Source organism: Lipophrys pholis (genome assembly GCF_963383615.2).
Source record: "Lipophrys pholis genome assembly, chromosome: 13".
NCBI lineage: Eukaryota > Metazoa > Chordata > Actinopteri > Blenniiformes > Blenniidae > Lipophrys > Lipophrys pholis.
In genome coordinates, this window is record NC_137632.1 from 15,644,197 (window position 1) to 15,657,960 (window position 13,764).

General features: G+C 41.1%; 1 protein-coding gene across 4 annotated transcripts; it reads right to left on the reverse strand.

The window, feature by feature from the left end:
* Positions 1-641: 641 nt before the first annotated feature.
* On the reverse strand, positions 642-11,054 carry myl1 (myosin, light chain 1, alkali; skeletal, fast). 4 transcript variants are annotated; one of them, XM_080478797.1, is made up of 7 exons: positions 10,870-11,054; positions 5,170-5,320; positions 4,418-4,445; positions 2,825-2,968; positions 2,091-2,264; positions 1,907-1,984; positions 642-1,185 (listed from the first exon to the last, which is right to left on the reverse strand). In XM_080478797.1, the coding sequence occupies exons 2-7, from the start codon at positions 5,290-5,292 to the stop codon at positions 1,157-1,159; spliced, it is 576 nt and encodes a 191-aa protein (XP_080334923.1). In that variant the 5' UTR covers positions 5,293-5,320; positions 10,870-11,054; the 3' UTR covers positions 642-1,156. The 4 variants fall into 4 exon arrangements, with proteins under 4 accessions (XP_080334923.1, XP_080334922.1, XP_080334920.1 ...); XM_080478796.1 differs by having other exon boundaries at positions 10,815-11,036; XM_080478794.1 differs by lacking the exon at positions 10,870-11,054 and adding an exon at positions 10,439-10,603.
* Positions 11,055-13,764: the final 2,710 nt, after the last annotated feature.

The window sequence follows — 13,764 nt, forward strand, 5'->3', positions numbered from 1 at the left end:
TTTCAGCATCCCCCATCTCCGTGTGCCCCTCTCCCACCTCTTGCTCCACCCCACAGCAACTGTAAATGTATTTAAAAGGTCAAGTAGATGTACGCAGTTTTTCTCTTGTTGATATGACAACAGTTACCATAATTAATGACAATAAAAAGGACAAAAGTGACGCCTGTTTGCCTCTTTTTAGATGACCACAAAAGGCAGTAAAATTTCAAAAGACACATTTTTGCTTGCTCACGTGGATTTGAGTCAGAAGATCAGCATTAGTTATTTGCACGGTATTAGTTTAACTGTTTAGTTCTGTCTCAGCAGTCCTGTGTGCTTACCCTGTTAACTAAAACTCTAATTCTGTATAAATCTAAATTGATGTATCCTCCAGCAGAGCTAACATTCTTCTGCGTTTCACATGTTTTGGATGAACATTAATAAAATAATTGATAATAAGATGGACTTGCTCTTACAAACACTAGTGACTCCTACAAGGTGTATGCCATGCCCTCACCCATAGTTGACACCAAACTGGTAAGTGGTACAGACAGTTACATATTTCCTGGATAACAATCTTTTCAAAGGTGGTTTGCGCTGACTACAATTTCTCAGATCTCCAACCAAGAGACAGTATAGGAGTCAAAAAAGGGGAAGTAAAATGGGAGTGTGAAAAGTTTATTGTGAAAGAGCAGAGGATACAATAACTTAAGACTTGGGGATGGGTCGGATGAGGAGTGGATTGATTTGGATGGCCGGTCCTGGGCCAGACTAGTCACCTCTCTGGCTGATAGAGGCTCAGCCAGGCAGTAAGTGGGAGGGGATGGTCAACATTATTCCACCTTCACCTTCATCACTGTTCCTCTGTGACGGTGATGAAAAAAAAAAAAAACCCCAATGAGACTTGCAGGGCTTGGATGAAGATGAGGAAAAAGCACCTCATGGGAAATCAGGACATCTTCCCCGAGTGGGAGGAAGAGGAGGAGAGAAGGAAAAGCACCAGTTGGACAAAAGAAAACAAAAAGTGTCGAAAAAAACAAAAGAAGGGTTCAGGAAATGACATCTCATAGTCCTTTGTTCCAACTGCGTCCACAGATGGTATAGGAAACAGCGAGTGGATGTCGCGACTCCATGGGGTCTGCACGTACATGACGCTTTCACCAAGGTGGCAGGGTCCTTACACAGACATGATGTGCTTGACAAAGGCTGCAGATTGAAGACATGAGGGCATGAGTGAGTGAGGAGGGTAACGGCATTGCTCAAACGTTACAGGTTTGGGAAAGTACATGACAGGAAATAAGTCATATTTTATGTGCAACTGTCCCTTTCTGCATTGTAGAAAAGAAAGTATAAATGTGTGAATTGATTGTTTTTACCTTTTATTTCAACATTCAGTAACTAAACAGGGTTGGATTGTTGGAAACTTGAAACGTAAGCTCAGAGTTTTTCACAATATCGGTATGACTTCAAAGAAATAATTCAACTTGTGTTTGAGTTGGTTGGTTTTAAAGGTTTAGGACTATAATGAAGTCTAGTGGGCATGGTTGTGAAGTAGTTCGCACTGCAAGAAGGTTCCTGGTTTGAACCTGGGAGACAATAGGGCCTTTCTGTGTAGAGTTTGCATGTTCTCCCTGTGCCGGCAGTACGCCGGCTTCCAATTACATTTCTTTTTTTAAGTTTATTGCTGTCTCTAAATAATTCATTGTATTAAAAAAAAGAACTTTAGAAATGTGTATTTAAAGTGGATCAGGCAGAAACAAAGCAACACAGATTAGGAGATCCAAATTTTCAATTTCTAAGCCGATGAAGTCTATCAATCTGACATCATCCGAAGAAATCCTATAAATTTCAGAAGTACACTTGACTGTTTTTGCAGATTGAGAAAACTAAAGTTCACATCACATTTCTGTGGTCATTTGTGACTCACCCTCATAGTTGACACAGCCGTTCTCATCCTCCTGTCCTGCCATCAGAGAGTCGATCTCAGACTCATTCATCTTCTCTCCTGCAGCGGGCAGAGGACAGCCGATATTAACGAAAAAACACACAAAGTGATACGCATGCAAAGACCTGATTCGAAATGGACCTAACAGTGTCCTGGCGTTACTCACCCAGTGTTGACAGGACGATACGCAGCTCAGCGCCCATCACTGTGCCGTTGCCCTCCTTGTCGAAGACACGGAGACCCTCAACATAGTCCTCAAAGCCTGCCTTGTTCGGGCTGTTGATGATGGTCTGGAGCATGGGCAGGAAACCCTCAAAGTCTACTCTCTTGTTGATCATGTCTGAACGCGATAAAAAAAACCAATTAGAGTCAGAAAATCAACCACAAGTACCTTGAATCACTTATCTAACTCTACGTTTCTTTTATAGGTTCTGATACATTGCTCTGAGTGTTGGCATAATGCAGCAAATAACAAAATCTCAAGTTAGTGAGTTTTCGAGGCAATATATAAGGACAAGAATCCAAAATAAACAAAATTAAGAATAACCCCTGACATTACATTTAACAGAGAAGAAGCAAGGGACTCCTAATGAACCTGACATGTAAATCAGTTATGTGATCAAACCACCCAAAGCTGCGACGTATCTAACATTCTCACATGGGTGAAAAATAAATAAAGATAGTCTCACCAGTCCTCTCATCTACACAACTCACTTGAATTCTGATAGTAATGACTGGTAACTTCAGGATCAACTGACACAAATGCACACATTCTTTTAACATCATCCAATAAATGAATGAAAGCAGCGATAACCCTAACCCATGCCTTGAAATTCATAAAGCTCAAACATTAGGCTTCAATGCTTTAGCTACAGAAGAGTCTCTGATGGTGCCACTTACCCTCGGGGGTGGGGTTTCCCAGGATTTTGGTTACCTCCTTGTTGGTGGGGTTCTGGCCCAGAGCGCGCATGATGTCAGCAATCTGGTTGTAAGCCACCTTGTTGTCACCCACTCTATCGAACAGACCAAAGGCCTCCCTGTAGTCTGTCCAACAACAGTAGAAGAGGATATCGTCATCTAACAATCCTAATTTCTTATAAATTTTTAGGGATTAATTTAAAAAAATGTGCCTTTTTGTTCAATCAGTGGAATGTTTCAGGCCAAACTGTATGATATAGAATTGTCATCATCAGGTATGGTGTATTACAGTCAGCTGTGACAGTATGTTGATATATTTTTCTAAGTCATGTACCAACACTAATTCGTTCATATTACCTATGTATTTATATAATTCTCTCCAAAACTTATGTGGAAAACATAAAAACAATTAACAGTTAATGATTCAAAATGCATTCATGGTATGAGTAAAATGTTTTTGTTTTGGGTTTTTTTTTTCCTGTGGTGTGAATTTCACTAAGCTGTGTCTTTTGTACATCTGCCGCCAGGTGGAGCCACAAGCAGACAAGAGAAACGGCAAGTGCAAGACATCCCCAAAGGTTGTGGTATTATTGGCAGAAAAGGCTGACTCCTGCCAAGCTTAGTAACCTCTCGTACTATTTCCATCTCAGCTCTCTCTCTCTCTCTCGCTCTCTCTCTCTCTCTCTCTCTCTCTGACTGCGGCTCTTTTAAAAGACCACCTTGGAATTGATAAACATAGCTGAGAATATGAGCCCCTCCTTTTAAAGGCAAGGCTCTCTGTGGGGGAGCGGAGTAAAAGTAGGGAATGCTGACAGCAGTGTAACAAGCAGACTGCAGGTCTGCTCCTGTGGTGCCCAACCCAGGGGAGATGGAAACAACAGCACACAGGTGTTTCTTTCTGTCAAACCACAGCTACCCGCTATCCTTCCTTGTAAAACCCTCAAGCTTTTTGGGGGCAGTATTGTCTTGGCAGTTAGTTTTGATGTAACAGATTCAGTCATGGCAAAGAGCCTTAAGTAACCCGCAAGGTGACAATAAACAAGCTAAAGTTAATGTTTGGCCGCAGTGTCTGGTTGAACTGGGTTTTGAACATCTGACCCTTTAGGTGATGCCCTCTACAGCTATGATTGTTATGTTATATGATCTGTACGGTCTTAAATATGTTTTTGTCACTTGTCACTTTGCATTTCTGCATTGTATATTTGATAGGTTTTAAAAAAAAAAAAAAAATGTATTTATGGAGAAAAAAAAACGGAAAACTATCCTACAAATTACAAATGATTTTTCTTGTTTCGATTAGTAACTATCGCATTTCAATTGTTATTTCATGTTTTTATTTATCAAACCACAGGAGACCATATCACACGAGGCCTGCTGCCAAGTCTTTTACAAGCTGGCATGAAGCTAATGTTCATTCTTCACATTGTTTTACCTTATAGTTGTATTTCTAATTTATGATACTGATAGATTTACCCGACAGCAAGTCAATCCACAGTTAAGAGAAAGTGGCCTTGAACTGTACGGGCTGTGTGCAGTGTCAGTGTGATTGCAAATGGAAGGACGGGGTCTACATACCATCAATCTGGTCTGGGGTGAACTCAATCTGCAAGCCAATACAAAGCAGGCTCATGAGCATTCAACAGAATAACAGCAAGAACACTCTTTAAGAAGGAGACAATGACACATAAACTTTTTTTTTTATTATTCAAAATATCAGCATATCCAGATATCTCTCTCTTAATCTAGATTAAACAATCCCGTTCACACTGACACTGAACTTGTCTCGTTGCCAAAATTAGCTTCACATGAAGGCACCTGATCTGTGGGGGTCCATCTTTAGCTCCATTGACATGTCCACATTTGGTGTCACTCTGCATTTCCCATTACATATTAGTCACCAGTTTGATAGACCAATCCAGAGAGGTTGGGGTGTGGTCTAAACTAAGGTGAGCTCTCCATGGTTCTGGTTTGTATTGAACTCAGAATGGGGTCCTTCAAATGTTCAGCTGCTCTCATTAACTCACTGTAAACTGTGTACCTCTATATAATTGTTCAGGTATATGGCCAAGTACATATACTGCAAAATGAAGCACTCATTAAATTAAGAGTAGTGCTTTCACACCATTCTTTCCTAAAAGACAAGTTGAGAATTGTCTAGTTTTGCCAGGAGCCCAAATAACCTTCATTTACCACCCCGTTATGTCCAGTTCTGCCATGTAGGTCTGAGCAAAATAAAATATTAAAGCCCTGCTGTTCCTGAGCAGCAGGCACAATCTCTCCACCCCCTCTATCAGCAAAATCACATTATGCCCACACGGTCATCGTACCTTGACAGCGGACAGGTCGATAGCTGGGGCCTTGGGAGGAGCGGCAGGCTCCGGTGCTGGTGCAGGAGCCGGTGCAGGCTCAGCCTTCTTGGCTGGGGCCTTAGCGTCCTTCTTGGGTGCCATTCTAGGTGATAGTAGAACTACTTTGGCCCTGAAGCACAGACAATTCCCGGTTAGGGTGACACACAAGGAGTGCAGTACAGAATGGAGGGGACTCGGAGCAAGACATCACAGCTTGGGCGTATATATATGAGGCTATTTTTCCTCTTGACCCCCGTCAACGTTGTCCCCGCGTAAGGATTGGATAGCTGATGGGAGGGGTGTGTGTTTTGAATGTGCGTCTGAAGGGGTCTTCTCTAAACATGGAATATAGGGCTGCTGGCCAAAAAGTGTTTGTCCATGCCATATAGCTCTAATCAAAAACGAAAACATTGGAAACGGCGTGAAAGGTTACCTGGGGCCGTGCGATTCCCCGCGGACCGCTTGCGAAACGTCCCCACCTTTTACGCGCGGCGCTGCGCTTCTTTACGCACAAACCAGATCCACGTGGGTGGCATTCTAGGTCATTAGAGAGGAACATGACACTCTTGGGGCTTGTAAATAGTTTAAAACTAATCGTGTTTGCCTCATTTTAGTGTTTACAGTTTACTTTGGTTACTATACACTTAAAACAATGTGACTAAAAAAAACAAAAAACTAATGAGGTCCCGCAAAAAGGGAGAGAGCAATTTGCTATATTGTGAAAAACAAACTCAGTGTTAATGTGAAATTGCATATTAGGTTGATGTTAACATTAGCCTCTATCAGGTAGCAATTAACACTTCGGTGAATTTATATATTTAAGGTACTGGAAATACGTCAAGAGCAACTTCCTAGAAAAGAAACGCACATGCCCAGTATCAGTGTGCAGCGTTTTTTTTTTTGTTGTTGTTTGTTTTTTTATGTCATAAGACATCCCCTTTACTTTTTATGGTATTACTGATTTGACTTAAACTCATCTTTGACTGTAACCTTGATGGGCTCATTGGTATCATTGGTACCACAACGATTATGATTATTTGAGCGAAATGAGCCCTAAAATAACCCACAGATCTCACACTTTCCTAAAGCATAACTACTTTTTTATCTGGCTGACTTTATATGATAACTCACATATTGTACATACAGTTGTGATGATGCAACCGCAGCAATCTAGCTCACTTGATTTGATATTTTGCTGGTGAGAACACTTGACAACCCACTAATATATTGAGACAAGTACATTTGTAAAATATTAGTGAACTGAAGTATGCAACAAAGTAAAGAAGACATTCGTGGAAATGGAATATTCTGCCAAGAAAAATCTCCTGGCTGCTGCAGAATTAACAGCTCAAACTGGTCCAAACTGATATTTGAGGAATTGTCAGTGGAGCAGGCTTAAAGTTGACAGGTGGTGGAAGTGGTGTCTTTCAGATCTAATAATGAGCCTTTGTTTATTTCTAGTCCCTGACAATGTGTGTGTTGAGACAAGCAGCACCTGTGTTCAATTTGGGAAGGATGTGACGTAAAGGCAGAGGGAGATGGAGATCTAGTGGACTTTCAGCTGCTGATGCCAGTAACCCAGACGAGGCTAAGAGTGCAAATTCTGCCTCCTTAATTCTTGTCTATATCCGTCTCCCAGGGCCAGTGGCACAGCCCTGCCCCCACCACCATGACAGGGCCTGGTGACGAAGGAACTGCATAAATTCCTGCGACCCCGACACCCCCCTCACTCCATGCACACACCCCGCCCACGAGCTTTCTCTGACCCCATCTCCATGAGGGTAAGCCAGAGAAAGCCTCAGTCCCTCAGCTGTCATCTATCCTCACCCCCGGCACTCAAATGCACCTTCTCTGAGTCTGACTTCTCCATGCTCCCTCCCCCTATAGAAACCCTGCTCCAGTCCTTGCACCTGTGCTGCGGTCCAATCTGAGCTCCACTATAGAATCCTAATGGATTCAGCATCATGGAGCTGGGCTTTATTAAGATGTGATGGCAGGTCAGCAAATGAAGAGAGAAAGACAGACAGCCCTACTTTATAAGGAAATCATGCACACCAAATATGGTTGTTTGGATCACACACACAAAAAAAGAAAACCTGACGCACCTGACAAGCTCTTCATTTAAGACATTTAGTAGTGTCAAAAAAAAACAAACCCAACCTGTTTCATTATACTTGCAGTATAATGAAACATTTTTTTTAAATCGAATAATTCCATGTCCTCATCCTGGTCTTAAGGACAAATAAATACAATTATTACTAAAAGACAGACCAAGTTAGTTCTGTGTTGTCTCCTCTAGCAGGTGTACTTTATTTAGTACTGACTGAAGAATGTACGATTGTCTGCTTCTGTTGAAATGTCTCACCTTTCACTTATGCACTGTTGATTCAAGTTGCATACAGAGTTGAGTGAGGTCAGAACTTCGACTGCACAGGTTAAACACAACAGCCTTCCTCAGTGATGGTATCAGAGTGAGACAAATTGGGAGCAGATTTAAAGTCAAGGTCAGCGACTTGTCAGAGGCTGTGTTTTCTTTTGTTTTCTTTTAGTGAGGCTGTTCCATTTCAGAATCTATGGTGACATTTTTGAGCAACTTCACAGTGGAATACATATAAATCAAGGAGACACAAATTCTGAACTCCCTCAACAAAATGTAGTCTTATCTATGTCAACTTCTCAGGGGCAGATACAGAATTTTGAAAAAGGAGGCTTTTTTTATCATGCGCAGTGCTTTTCCCAGATCTCTTTCAGCACAGCTCAGGGCATTATATTATATCCAGCTTCTCTTGTCCAATAAACAACCCAGACTACATGCAGGTTAGACATCTTGTTTTGCAGCAATCTGCTCAATATACTGAAAACAGCTTCACAGGCTTCAAAGTCTGTATAGCTCTTCTCTTTCCATGGGGTTTGGGCACAAAACAACTAACAAATAACTAATAGTAATAATTGGGTGGGCAAGAAGAAATCCTTAATAGCAACTCAGTAAAGACGTGCTTCAGATGGTTTTAACAATACTCGGTGAGCCTAATCACAAGGTCCCTGCAGCTAAACAGGTACTTGCGGGCAGGCTCGCGCCAGATTTATTACTCCAAGTTTGAAGCATTATGATGCCCACTTGCAGAAGAACACAAAGCTCATAGCCTATATTCCATCACAAAATAGGACATGAGAAATGGTACTTCAACAAAGGTTGTTCATGTTGGCCAGAATCATTTAAAGTAGCCATAGCACAAGGCAGTTCACATTATATACAAAGAAATTATGAAAATACTTTACAACAAAAACATGCAAAAGCTTTAAAAATCACAAGTACATAGCTTCCTGTCAGATTTTATGTCTTATAAAAGTGAAAACACCCCTAAACACTGTATTATTGTGAAGATCTCAATGTACGTGATCAAGCTAGGATATTGGTTGTTGTATAAAAACACAATATATATGTGTGAACATGATGTAACTTTGGTTTTTTTGAATTTGTAATGCAAATTAGCTTATGTTTTCCTTCATGTTCAACACAATATGTTAATAAAATTATTTTAGTTAACACACGGGACACCAGCAACAATTTCGCAGGATATAATCAGGTCTGTTTCTACCATCTATTGACCCCTGACCTGCACAAGTGTCACTTTTTGCACTTGTCAAGTCACCGTAATCATCCATTGTCCTTGTCATAGTTGCTACAACCACTAGAGGGTGCTATGCAGGCCGCCATAGTCTGTGTTGATGTCTTTCAAACAAAAGACCATTTCTGACAACAGGCTGGTGAAAGTCATGGTGCTTATGTGGCTAAAAATAAAAGTGTGAGTACTATAGGCTACCTTCCATATGGACTCCTTGGTGACTGTTCCAGCATTCACATGCATGTGAACAGAGACAATTACTCCATCATAAAAGCCACTAAACAGCGTGTACATCCTTAGTGCATGAATTTTAAACCAAAGCTTTAATTATGGAGGGAAGGTAAGCGAGAAGGACGCTTTCTAGTGTTGTCATTAAATAAATTATAGTTGCTTTTAAGTCTTTTTTAAGCTCAAACAACAGTGATCTAATAATAGTCCCAGTTAGGGCTGTGAGTATGAATGAGAGCTGTCAGAGCTGTTGAGATTTTTTACGTGACTCATGTCTCGTCTCTCCTCCAGTTGGTGCTATAAAGTGAGCTTCGTTAGGTTAAGAAAGCTGTTTCTCACTGTGACACCCACACACGCTTCATACACCTGTACTGTCGTGGCACCACAGTGTTTTAAATATTATTGTGGAGTTCATTTTGAAGCTGCAGGAATCAAGAGCTGAAAGAAAAAAACAAAGCACTGGAGAATCACAATGAGCAGATTGTGATTTTAAAGCATCAGTAATGAGAAGCAAATGGAACAACCAAAGGGGGAAGCATAAAATGAAACAAAACCAAATGGGTGTTTTTAAACCAAAAGACTATTATTACCATCTTATTTAAATAATTTCATCTAATTCACATGATCATTTTGGAAAGACTTTTTTGGCTGTAATGTGCAACTTGGAGGCTTAAGACAAGAAGTTGTCACTTAAAAAAGCAGAAATAATACTAAAGTGGGCTAATTTTCCATCGCTAACCTAACAAAAAAACTTTTTTTTTTTTTTTTTAATTATATTTTGCATTGTGTTTAAGCTATAAGGAATTGACAGTAGTAAGAGGAAGGCTGGTGGGGGTATTCTTCAGCATGCTTTGATCTATCTTTTCTGTGTCACTTCCTCACCCCTGAGCTATGCCCTTGGGGGGACAACCGCAGCATTTCATAATATCACCCCCAGGTTTGCTCCAGGACAGACGCTATAAGTGTCTCCTCTCAGGAATGACTGTCTGATGAATGCCGCTGACGCCTGTTTGGTGCTTTGCTTTTGTGGTAATCTCTCGAATTCTGCAGCTTTTTCTGTTAGATTTGAGGAAAGTCATTTGTCGCAGTGACACCACTTCAACCGTAAAATTATGAATTGTGCAATTAAGCTTCCCTGAAGGAGACATGACGGAGGCGCTGACTTCAAGGCACAGCACCTGTCCCGGCCTTGGGAGTGCTCCTGCGTAAAGCATGATTAATGAAATGTGAAGAACCTGAGCTTGGGAAAAAAATAAATGTGCGATGAGTGCAGTGTGGTGTAAAATTCCAGCGATGTCACAAACTCCTTGTTCACTGATGTTTTCCCTCGGAGCCGAGCGGGAGAGTCGAGTGAGTTGCCATGGAGAAGGAAATGAAAGAGAGTGCTGACATACCTCCTTCATCAAAAAACATGCAGCAGAGGTCACCATGTCAGCCATCAGAGATGACTGCAGAAAAGATTTTGGACTCTGGGTTTATCTGCCCCCCGTCCCCTTTAAAATGCAGCGCTGCTTCCTTCACAGCCCTCCATCCATGCCAAAAGGAATGAGGCTGTAACTGAGCCTGGGAGGACAGATGGCGCCTATTTATAGCCTCCACAGAGGTGTGAAGTTTCTTGGGATTTCTAAGAGCGGGGGGCATGGCTCCTTAAGGGGGCTGATGCAGGAGTTGTGGCCCGCGGGCTCTCTTTCCCTCCCTCACTCTCTCTCACAAACCTCCACACTGGCCACACAGGGATTAGATGAGGGCAGGCTAAACAAAGCTACTCACTGCCCTTTTTTCCGGGGACACTACATCACTTCGAAGGATGGAAATCCAATACTACCCGAAAGGGACGGTCTTCTCTTTCTTTTTTTAATCCACCTGATGACTTAATCTTCCTTTGACAATCTCAAGGCTAAAGCTGGTGCCACAGCAGGACAGGCTCAACGTCTGAATGCAATGGTGCCAACCCAAGAACGATGAGGCTATCTGTGCAGCTTCTTCTAATATGACAGTACATACTATGGCAGTGAATCATCATGGCAAAGCCCAGGTCAGAAGATGGTAATCACAGCACAGTACCAGTACAGGACATGATGACTCATTACAGTTATGGAGGCTGCAGCGTGTCAGTCATTACACAAGTAGTTAAATCCTCCAACAGTCCCCCACTTCTGATCACCTTCCAAATATTTCCTTAAATAACGTGATAAGGTGTTATTGACTAAAGTTCAAAGTTCAAGGTCACAATGCCTTTTTAACTGATTCCTTCTACACGAATATCTTCAGAAAACCTCACTCTTATACTTTCACTCTCATTGAAATGGACCAAAACCTTTGGAATATGGTGAAACGGTCCATTCACATCAAGAATGTGCAGCCAACAGATCTGCAGCAACTTGTATGTGGCTAACGTTTCACCATGGATCGAAATCTCTGAAGATTGTTTCCAATTGACTTATAATGAGAAATGAACAGCGGCGCCAGAGCCCCGACTGTGCATCATTCAGTCATTTGTATAGCTTCAAAAACACAGACCACACAAGCCTCTGCGAAAGGCCAATCCTCTTTTGCCAAAATTAAAATACTCTTCTACATTTGGAACTAAAAAAAACCCCAAACATTTACATCAGTTGCAGGTGACCTAATTTCACTGTCACAGATCCTGTAACTCAAAGTGATCTGAATCAGCCAAACTGGACCTAGTCATATGTCTTGGAAAACATGTTGCTCCCTTATCCAATGGCTTAGTCAGCCCATGCTGTTCCCTTGACGAGGCTGCCTTGCCAGTCTACTCCATTTAATTAGCTTTGAGGTGCAACCAACCGGAATGACTGAGAATACATATTGACACCTTGTAGGATGAGGTTCATTGACGAGTCTTAGATTTACATTTGTGGATGTGAGCTTGTGTGTTTGTCTGGTGTCTGGCTGGCGACCTGTTGTGGGTGTATCCTGTGGACTGATGGATGGATAATCAGTGAAAGAAACATTACATCTATACTTATCATTTTCCACTGGCGATGACTCCTTTGAATGTGATGTGAGGACTTTATATGAAGTGGTGAAATGCCTGTTTGCAAAATACCAGGGGATACCACCTCTATCGTGATGTCATTGGCTTACCTACAGTATGCCTCAGCAATCTTAGTAGGTTCAACTTGATGTCAGTCATTGTGTAGAACATGTCAATATAGTATAAATTAGCGATAAAACTCAAATTTTGAAAGTAATTGGAACCGGGTGTATAGCATTAGACTCATCGTGTCCTTAATTTCCCTTTGACATTAAGTTATTGATATGTGATAATAACTGACAACCAGAAGCTTTCTAACTGCACCGTAGAATAAGATATTGGTGAGCAACTAACAGGACATGTAAGACTGAATAAAAATGTTGACGGTTGAAATTGAAGAAGGCATTCGCAGCTTTTTTTTTTTTTTTAAAAGTGAAAAAAACATTTTGGCCATCAACTATATAAACACACCTTTAAAATTAAAATTTTTGAAAGTTTCTTCTCATAAATTTTAGGGGTCTCCCTCATTTGGAATCCCCTTTGCCCTTTCTCAGAAAATTCTAAAGCACAAAGGTTTAGTCATTAAGAAACAGTTACTAGTTTTCTTAAGCACCTTCATGAAGAAAGTAGAAAAAGAGAAACATTTTCAGTAGTTTAAAGTCAATTCTTAACCCTTGTATAACAACATCAATTAATCTTAAATATTATTTTCTGTTTTGACTATATCCTTTTGTTTCAACTCAAAAAGCCTACATACATGAAGTTATATTGCTTCTGTGTACTGTACTGCTACCTTAAATCCATTCAGGCACGCCACTTGTGCCATTCAAAGAACAAACGTCATCATACATCTACGAGACAAACCACCTATTATTCCTGTCATCTCAGGGCCAAGGCTTTGCTTGGAAAGCTGGCAAAGAGAGCGACGAGGGACCCTGCCCGTCTATTTACGTCCTCTCTTAAGCTGGGTGACCATCTGAAACTCCCACTTGAAACCGCAGACAATGTGGGATCCCTCCACAGAGGACTGACAGTGGAGCTCATTAGGCCGAGCGCCAGCCAATCAGTGGAGGAATTTAGAAAGCAGCTAATGATGGACCTCCCAGTAATAAAAGGCCCTTTGCACACATTGGACAGGCTTGTCATGCAGCAAATTTCCAGTGTATTTGATTCAGACGTTATTGGCAGGAAATAGCTGAGGATTCATTCTGATGGCATAACTGTATACATTTGGAAGATCTTTGTGAGGATTTTTTTTCCCTTTTTTTTTTTTTTTTTTTTTAACTTATTCACTGCTGAAAATAGCATTTGTGGAATTGATCATAATGTAGACTCTTGAGGATGCGACAGCATTGTGTGATGGAGTGTATAAGGGACAAAGTAATATCAATGCTGACGTCGATACCTTTGCGGACTGACCCTTTGTACATTTACGAAACAAAACATGCTAAAATTAAACTCCGAGTTGTACACAGCAGAGCATGCAGTGTACATGTGTGTCTTCATTACACCAGATTTTCAAGTTAATTTAAATTGTGTCCTGCCTCTCTGCGGTAATGGGCACTCTTATAAACAATCTGGTTTTTCACAATAAGAAATAATACTTTATGTTCTACAATGACAGATAAAGAGAATTACCATCCAGTAAGTGTTGAGTGGCTTCATGTTCTTGCTGTCTAAAAATACACATATATAGACTTTGCCTATTTGATTACAATAATA

Coding starts and splice junctions, on each gene's coding strand:
- myl1 (XM_080478797.1), bottom strand. CDS start 5,292: ATGGCACCCAAGAAGGACGCTAAGGCCCCAGCCAAGAAGGCTGAGCCT. Junction 2,969..4,417: donor CACCCCAGACCAGATTGATG/GTATGTAGACCC, acceptor GTTGTTGGACAG/ACTACAGGGAGGCCTTTGGT. Junction 2,265..2,824: donor GGGAAACCCCACCCCCGAGG/GTAAGTGGCACC, acceptor TATCGCGTTCAG/ACATGATCAACAAGAGAGTA.